At 52.6% G+C, this 9,121-nt stretch overlaps 1 protein-coding gene across 4 annotated transcripts; it reads right to left on the reverse strand.

Moving 5' to 3' along the window:
* Positions 1 to 352: 352 nt before the first annotated feature.
* On the reverse strand, positions 353 to 5,143 carry Cited1 (Cbp/p300 interacting transactivator with Glu/Asp rich carboxy-terminal domain 1). 4 transcript variants are annotated; one of them, XM_021153730.1, is made up of 3 exons: positions 5,002 to 5,143; positions 1,544 to 1,668; positions 353 to 984 (listed from the first exon to the last, which is right to left on the reverse strand). In XM_021153730.1, exons 2-3 carry the CDS (start codon positions 1,601 to 1,603, stop codon positions 433 to 435), a joined length of 612 nt encoding a protein of 203 aa, XP_021009389.1. In that variant the 5' UTR covers positions 1,604 to 1,668; positions 5,002 to 5,143; the 3' UTR covers positions 353 to 432. The 4 variants fall into 4 exon arrangements, with proteins under 4 accessions (XP_021009389.1, XP_021009391.1, XP_021009390.1 ...); XM_021153732.1 differs by lacking the exon at positions 5,002 to 5,143 and adding an exon at positions 4,458 to 4,503; XM_021153731.2 differs by lacking the exon at positions 5,002 to 5,143 and adding an exon at positions 3,720 to 3,883.
* Positions 5,144 to 9,121: the final 3,978 nt, after the last annotated feature.

Consider the following 9,121-nt stretch of genomic DNA (forward strand, 5'->3'; position numbering starts at 1 on the left):
TTTAACTATTGAGCCATAGATGCAACCCTGGATTGCTGGCTTTTAGAGTTGGGAGCATATGCCACGTACCAATGATGTGCCGATGGCAAGGAAGCTGCAGACATATTTGACGCAGCATGCCTTCTTAGAATGTCTTGGCCACCAGACTCTCCTGTGGCCAGTCTTCTTCTATAGGACAGTGTTTGTGGAGTCTTAGAAAATTGAAGTACCAGGACTCTTGAGGAGATAAGGGCAGTGGTGGTAGCAGAAGTTCAGAGGCCATCTGGGCCAGCCTTCCCACACCCCTCAGGCTCTTGCAACCCCAGAATTGCAGCCCCCAACTTTAGACCCCTATGAAGAACACACTCAGGCAGTTATCTCTTTGCAAGTTAACTTTTATTTACAACAGAATCGGTGGCTTTTTTTTCCTCATTTTTTTAGGGGCACTTGCCATCAGCAGCCAGAGGGAAAATCTGCAGTGAAATCAAACTCATTCTGCCCTAGCCACAGCTCGGGAAGCTCATTGGCTCGATCTAGCCCCAACTCAACCACCAGAGACATCAGCACCTCCTCATCCACCGGGTCAGAATCAATGATAGCAGGGCTCTGGGCACCAGCAGGAGGAGTGACCGATCCCGGTGAACCTCCCACTACCAGCGGGGCAGTGACCCAGTTTTGCATGGGCTCTTCCTCCCCTGGTAGGCCTGCACCAGTGAGGGCAGCAGCAGCAGTAGCCGCAGCCCCTTGGTACTGGCTATTAAGCTTCTGAAGCTGCATGCTGGCCATCAGGTGAGGGGTAGAATGCAGGTTGAAGGATGGGGGTTTGGTAGAAGGGGTGGCAGTAGGAGAGCCTATTGGAGATGTCGATCCAGAGGAGCTAGTGGGAACTCCGTTGGCTTTGGCTCCATTTGCGGTGACCCCGGGGTAGTGCAGGACGGTCACTGCCTTGCGATCCTTCACTCCAAGGTTGGAGTAGGCCAGAGAGTTCATCTCCTGGTTGGCATCCTAGAAGACAGAAAGGCATACCATAGTAGCCATCCTTCTGACTTTCCCTTTGGAATTCATGAGGATCTGGAATGCTCCTGAATGCTCTATATTTGGAGTTAGTGGGTGGGTAGGTGGTAGGAAGAGCCCTGGACAGTTAGGTTTCTTTTGCTATTGTGGTTCTGATTCCTAAGTTTAGAGCTTAGCTGTAGCACTGGAGAACACCTTACTGGAAGTGGGCCTCCCTCCCCTGCTACTCCATGTGCTCCCCTGTCTAAAAAGGGCACCCCGTTTTCTCTCTTCTCAGCCTCACTATAATCACTTTATCACAGTGGTCTTGTTCCAATTCTGCTTCTTTGACCCATTTCCTGCTGTCTCTTTCAACACCCCTAGTGAGTTTGATTCAACCACTTTTGAACAAGTTATTCTCATTTTCCCCAGACGAAGCCCTGCTGTATCTTCTCTGGTCAAGCAGTGTGGCTACAGGGCCACACCTAGGAGGTCCAGGTATGTGACCTCCTTCCCTAAAGTCCATCTTTCCATGCCTTAGTATCTCCATCTGTAAAATGACAAAACTCACCTCTTTCCCAGAGGTGGTACCACCCTTGACATCAAGTGCAGGCCTCGACATAGTTGGCATTTCAGAGCCTGGGCAGCAGTCCGATAAATCGGTGGCAGTTGATGCCGCCAGCTGGGCCTGTTGGTCTGCAAGTAAAAGAGAAGAAATAATAAAGGTAAAGGGAGAACTAGAAAATTCCAAGTCCGGGTGAATCCATTCAGCTACACAAGGACGCTGATAGGGTTAAACTCTAAACAGAGAGCACCTGGGCCCCGAGAGCAGAGACAGCTGCCACTCTGTCCTGAGCCAGGGGCATGTTCTATTCAGCCAGGGTCTAACAGTGACCCACAATGCCAAGAGAGGACACATGGACATTTCCTCAGAGTCCAGAGGTAGGGGTGGCACTGTTTCTGGTTCTGAGAGCAGGCATGTCCCTGAGAAAGCAGTATACCATGGCAATGGGTCACTAGCATCCAGGTCTTCAATGGGACTGGGAAAAAAATGAGAATTCAGAAGAAGGAAGATGTAGTAAGTCTCCAAAGCCCTGTCTTGGGCCATGCCTACAAGAAGACAGCAGATCAGGGTGTTCTGGAGACCCCAAGGCAGCAGGAACCCCACAGCATAACTGGGATAGCCCAGTTCCTCCATATCTCAAGCTTCTACAAGACAATTCTTAGATTGGGCTTTCCTAGGACAAGTGTCCCAGAGCCCATAACCAGGCCACACCCACGTGTGGCTGAGAGAAGAAAGGATTCTTCCTGAGGGAAAATCCTCTGGGTTTTAGCAGGGAAGCAAGAGCAGCAGGTTGGAGAGCATCATCTAGGAGTCCTATGCCACAGGCCTCTTCTGACCATTGGCCAAGTCTTCATACCTGAACTTACCCAGATGGCTACTAAAGTCATGGGTGGATTCTCTTGTCCAAGTGCCAAAGAGATAAGGGAACGAGGGGGGGGGCAAGATAAAACAAAACACCCACCTCAAACTGGGAAAATTAAGGACCCCAACAGTCATTTCTCAAAGGGGCTGGAATTTGCTAGGACTCTATCCTCCTTCTTACTCCCAGTGGTCATTAAGAATGTGCTGGCTTCTAAAGTTACCATTATCCCCCTATTTCCCCCCTTTTGATATCAGCCTACTGGGGGGAAAGGATGGAAGCAAAAGAGAAAACACGGGTGGGGGTGGGGGTGGGGGTAAGGGAGAGGCACTTGCTGGGTTTCACACCGCTTGACTGAAGAAGCAATCCTAGGATATTTCAGCCATCTATCTCAAGACAAGGGCGCTAAGGTGCACCATCGTCAGGAGGGCCAGCACTGCCCTGCCACTAATTCAAGTTCCTCATCGCTTCACCTTCGTATCCTTCTTCTTTCTCCCGTGCGCTACTCGTACCCCAATGTACAAAAAGGGGAAAAAAAACCCCAAGAGCAACAAGAAGGGGAGGGGGAAATATGAGGAAAGTGCGTGTGTTCTGGTGTGGGCTCGCCGGGCAGGCTCTTGTAACATTTCCCTCGTGGCGCGCCAGCCCGCACCCCTCGGGCAGCTCCGGAGTCCGTCTAAGAGGCGATTGCATACCCCCCACCCCCACCCAACAACCCCAGTTTCTGTCTCCTACCCCACCCTTCCGTTCATTTGAGGGAAAAAACTTGGTTCACGGATGTCTGGGTCTGCTCCGAGCCACGAAGTGGTGACCGCGGAGCCGCGGCGAGGCTCCGCGGAAAAAAAAAAAAAAAAAAAAAAAAAAAAAAGCCGCGCAACAAGTGCGGACTCCGCGGCTCGCGTCTCCTGCCTCCCGCCGCCCGGCCTCGCCTGGCTACCCTCTGAGAAGGCCTTCGCCAACGCTGTTGAAGGGTGAGAAGAGGAAAGAGAAGGGGGGTGGGGTGGGAAGGGCGCGGCAGGTGTGGGTGGGGGTCGTCTCGAACCTGTCCCGAGAGCAAAAGTTAAAAATGGCACCAACCGGTATACTCCACCTCCATTGCTACTGAGAAATCTAAATGTCCAAACAGCACTGCGGCTTGGCTTGCACGCGCTCCAAGCAGCCCAGCTAGACTCGCCACCTTAAAACTAAAGGCCCCTTGTTTACGGACAGCTCGCCGGGCCTCCTCGACGCGCCCGGAGAGAGCCACCGAGGCGGGCTTGGCCGAACGGAGCCCCGCACGCCAAGCGCGAGCACCAGTGCCGGAGGGCTCTAAGCGTCCTTTACCTCAGGTGCTCAGAAGCAGACAGGCGACGAAGCACGGGGTCTCCGCGTCAGCGCGACTTTGGGGACCCGCAGCGTCTCCGCGCGCGGGGGCGCACTTTGGCGCCAGCGGCAGTGGCTCGCGCGCCTCCCAGACACTTCCGAGCGCCCTCGGAGCGTCCGATGCTGCCGCTGCTCGCAGCCGGCTAGCAAAGATTCGAGGTGCTGAGGTGGGTGCGATAACTTAACCCAAGGTCACAACGCTAAAAGTGGCGTGCGTGGTTCAGACTAGCTGTCCCGCCCCTGATCAGGCGCCCCGTGAGGCAGAGGCTGGGCGCCGCGCGGCCGCTTCCCCTCGAGAGGGGCGTGTGCACGGGGGTCGTGCTGCGTGGGGAAAGCAAGTTGCCAGAATGTTCCAACTTGCAGCACGCAGCTTGGCTGAGTTCAGCCAGAAGCCCTTCTCGCCTCCAGCCCCCCAGGAAACAAGAGCTTTGTGCGGCCCCCGAGCGGCCTGATGCAGTCCTGGGTATTGGCAAAGTCGGGGAAGCAGAGCCGGAGAAAGCGCGGGCGCCGGAGTGGATGTGCTGCGGGTTTCTCCGGACAAGTGGGCTCCGCGTCCCGCGGGCCGGCCGGGGCTGCCGCCCCTCTGCCCGGCAGCTCCGGCAGCAAACAAGTCCCCCAGCCCCTCGGCCAGCTTGGCCGCCTCCGGTGCCCTCGGCCCCTGCTGCCCAGTCCAGCGTCCTGCCGGGCGGCCCGGCTTACCTCCGCGAAGCTGCTTGCCCGGGAGAGGAAAGCTCACAGGGACTGAGGTATGGACGAAGCGACCTAGCCCCGAGCCCCTTGGCACGCACGCTGCTGCCGCCGCCGCCGCTAGCCACTCGCTTCAGAGTCCCCAGCCGCACGGGCGGCCACGCGACCCCAGGGCGCCTGGGAAAAGCCTGCACCTCCGCGCCGCGCCGCGCCGCCGCACCGCACAGGGCAGCGCCGAGCTGCCCCGACCCGCGCTCTTGCCGGCCCGCAGCTTCGGCGCCCGGACTCCGGGGCGGTGGCGATCACAGCCACCACGCTTGGTTCTCGGCGCGGGGACCGGGCTCTTAAGCCCCCACTGCCTCCCGTAGAGCCCTGGCGCACAAGCACACAGCAGCAGGCTGGCCTCGGCTAGGAATCCCAGGAAGGACAGACCCCCTTTCCCCCCTTTTTTCCCTCTCCCCCCAATTTTCACGTCTTTATAACCGGCTTAGAGCATTATTAGCACATGTCCTGGCTCGTGGGCGAGTTGGTGGCAAAATCTGAACTGGATACTTACGGAGGGCCCGAGTGGGTGCTGTGCCTTCCTCGCGTCTGGTCCTCTCTGCCAGGAGCAGCCCCGCGCCGATAGGTTGTGGGAGGAGCAGCCGGGCGGAGCTTGCTTCCTCACCGCAGCTCGGCAGCGCACTTCTGCAGCTGTGCCGCCGGGAACATTTTATAGCGGCGGCTGGCGTGTGTGGCCCTTTAAAGGCGCTCGAGCTGGTGCAGTCACCGTGGATCTTGTGAAAGCAAAGGGCGGGCTAGGGAACAGAGTGCGTGCGTCTCCTCCTGTCCCTCAGCCCTGGGGGCACGACGCAGCTACTGGGGTGGGGCTGATGGTCTCTGATTATGGTCACTTCTTGCCCAGTGCTCTGGCCCATACTTGTTTTTCTAAAACTAGTGACAGCCCGAACCTGGGACGTGGGCTCTCCCCACCACCCTGCATGGACTTGCCCAATAAATTCCACTTAGTAATTTTACCGAGGCGAGGGAGAGCTGTTAGTGTCTGTTTTCTGACCTAAATCAAGTGGGTCGCCAGGACGGGCTTCAATGGATAGAGAGAAGAGCTGTTGGCTTAGGGAAAGGTCCAGAAGAGGGACTTGCACACGGGACGGTGTAGGCAATGCACGGGTCTTAGTTTTCTGCAGGGCTTCCTCCGACCCGGTTTGCTCTTTTTGAGCTATGTCTTCTCATCGTGGAATGGCCGAGGTTGGCGTGTCCCTTACCCCCTAAACTCCCTACATTTTGTGCAGGGGCACTTAGAGAGATCATATGGCAGCGGTGGCTTCCCTCAAGGCCCAAGGTTGGTTTCAAGGCTTTCTGTCCTGTGGTCATCCAGGGCAGAAGGAGGCTGGCAGGATGCGACGACGCTGGGAAATGCTGTTCTACCGGACCGTGGGGCTAGGTGCATGCATGCAATTCACATGGCTCACGGAAAAGCCAAGAACAGGCAGCGGGTTCGAAAAGATTACCACTGAGTTCGCAGAGATTCCTCTTGCCACGATGCCAGGTTATTTTATTATGATTATATAATTATTCACATCTAGCAAGAATAACATCTTGCACGTAGAGCACAGAGCACGTCTCTTGTGTTGGTAAGGTGTCTTACAAATCCTCACTGAAAGACATCTGGGGCTTCTCATTTCAAGGCATGTTCCCTGTGGGTAGAAGCTCTCACCTCTTTCACCCCTTGCAGGAAGGCCACCAAGATTACCCTCCTCTAATCAAGCCTTCCCCATTACCATCCTATCCACTCCCCCCCCCCCTCTTCCATTTAACAATTCAGTTTATACTGTTTGGAAAACATTGTCCTTTGAAAAAGTACGATGTTAAGGAAACGGAGGTGTGTGTGTGGGGGGGGAAGGATTGTTACAGAGTCATTTCACTGTCTGTGTCTTGTGTCTTTTTAGTTGGCTTTGATGACCTGAAGATCTTTTTTCTTTCTGTTTTTTATTTTTTTAATTTTTTTTTTTAGGATCGCAAAGTGTCCTTAATTTGCTCTTCTAACAGAGTCGTGTTTGTTGACGAAGTGACCGGCTTGCTGACAAAGAGGGGGCACAAATGGAGGCACAGAATTAGGCCCTTTTTTGGCATTTGGAGGAAGCTGGGGTGAGTACCCTGAGTAATCAGGCCACCCTTTCCCCTTGGTAGGCTGAAAAGCTGCCTCTCTTCATTGCTGATTGCTTTGGTCCCTCCCACTCTGCTCCAACTCGAACCCGGGAACCAACCACACTCCCCACACCATCACTACACTTTTCCACTTGGATTGTGGGTTGTGCCTAGTTTCCTGTTGAGAAAAGGTACAATCTATAGGGATCCCAAAGCTCTACTGGGGTAGCAGGCAAGGCACCCTTCCAAAGCCTCCTTAGTATTTGCCTAAGATCAGAAAAAGTTTTTGTGAAAGTAATCAGTAGAGGAATGGACTTAGGCTTTTGAACTACAGTTGCTAATTTGGACCCCTGACCCTTCTCCTCTTGTTGGACTCTAAAGCTGGTTCCTAAACTGCAGATGCAGCTGGGTTGCAGGCTCCGGATCCCGGACCTGTGGATCCGCCCTCCATCTATTGGATGGTTCCCAGGCCAATTGTTAGAAAGAGGCATATGTTCATCTCAGCTTCTGGAGTGTCTCCGGAGCAGTTGCTCAACAGCTAGCCCCTTCCCCCATCCGGATCATTGAAGGGCAGAAAAGGTGTGCCCTCCACCACATTTCTATATGCCCAAGTTCCAGAAAGCCCCCTACACCACCTGTCATCTCCACTGGCCACCTCCCATGGAGTAGGAATGAGAAGGGTTTTTAGCACTCAGCACTGAAGCAGAAAAGCCATCCATTTCCTTTTGGGGGAATGGGAGTTGAGGTTAGTGGCAGAGGCTGAGAGGGGGCAAAGAAGACATTTGCATTTCTAGGCGAATATGCCTTGGATGACTGACTTCCCAGCTGGCCCCAGGCTATCTCAGATCTCTCGCCTCAGGCTATCTCGGAGTTCCGCTAAACTCTTTTCTCCAAGTTGGCAACTAGACCATGCCCCTGTGAAGCCAAGGTAGAAGAAATGCTCAGCCAGCAATAACCTTCTAAGTGCTAGCCACAAGCCGGGCATCGACTGTCCCCTCCATTCCATCATTTCACTTAGCTCCGAGGACAGCCCTGTGAGGCTGGGTTACCAAAGGGGAAAGAGCCTCAGAGAGGTGCCCAAGCTGGCACAGGCAAGAGGAAGGGAGTTTTGACCCTGGTGAGGATGGCTGCAGTCTTTACGCTACACCCTTACACTCTGCTGCCTTGGAAGGCGAAGAAGCAGTCCGGAGTGAAAGTTCAGGGGTTAGTGACCTGGATTAAATCCCTCCTCTGCCATTTGCTAGCTGTGTGGTCTTAGGGTAATCAATTGTGTGGGTTAGTATATGTGTGCTCAGTTTCCCTATTAAATGGATATCACAACAAATTTACATAATCTGTAAGAGCTAAGAAGAAAACCTTTAGCTTGATTGATTGGTGCTGACAGTGTAGTAAAATGGCTAGCGCATGCTGGGATTAGTATTGTAATGTGCTTTGCGATTCTTTGGCCCTATCCCTGTCTCATCTCACACACTTCAAGAACACTTGCTGACCTAGTAATTTAAATACCAGACTGAGAAGGGGATGAAGACATCTATACACGTAGGAAGAAACTCCACTTACAACAAAAGCTGCCTGGACAGGAATAAAAATAGGAACAATAAAAGATAATCACATGTTATGGGTTTTTTTTGTTGTTGTTTGGTTTGTTTTGGGTTTTCAAGACAGGATTTCTCTGTGTAGTCCTGGCTGTCCTGGAACCAGCTCTATAGACCAGGCTGGCCTCGAACTCATAGTGATCTGCCTGCCTCTGCCTCAGCACATGATCTGTGCTGGGATTAAAAGCATGTGCCACCACCCTGCCTGGCAATAATCACATTTTATAGGTCAGCCTATAAATGTAAAAGTGGTCTCCAAAAATATACTCAATATTTGTATAGGAAGGTTTAAAAGTACAAATTTAAATTTAAAAAATTCTGTGTGTGTGTTTGTGATTTAATTTGCAACACATGTATGCAGGAGCCCTCAGAGGCCAGAAGAGGGATGTGGAACTGGAGTTCCAGATGGTTATAAGCTGCTATGTGAGTGCTAGGAACTGAACCCAGCTCCTTTGCAAGAGCAGTCAGTAATCCTGACTGCTGAGCCATCTCTTCAGCTCCCCTGTAAACACTTTTATTCAAGTATTTAGAAAAGCCAACATGGTGGCCCACAGTTGTGATTCCAGTATTCTAGAGGCTGAGACGGGATCACTAGTTCTAGACCAGTCTGGATTACACAGTGAGTCCAGGCCAGCCTGGGCTACACAACAATTTCCAGAACAGCAGGGCTAAATAGAAATATAAATATACACACATATGAAGAATTGTTTGTAATAGAAACCAACCATAAAGGTCCATGTCCAGGGAGTTTGCTTTAGTACTTTAACCGCCATCTCCAAAATCCTGATTTTAAAAACTTTTATTCATAACAAAATATTGAATAGAAGACCCTGGGTACAAAGTTACATAAATATGATGGTGGTGCAGAGGGTACAAAACCTCCAAAATTAATACTGTGAATAAAGCAATGGTCAGAGGAACAGCCAAAAGATGATA

Source organism: Mus caroli, chromosome X (genome assembly GCF_900094665.2).
Source record: "Mus caroli chromosome X, CAROLI_EIJ_v1.1, whole genome shotgun sequence".
NCBI classification, from domain to species: domain Eukaryota; kingdom Metazoa; phylum Chordata; class Mammalia; order Rodentia; family Muridae; genus Mus; species Mus caroli.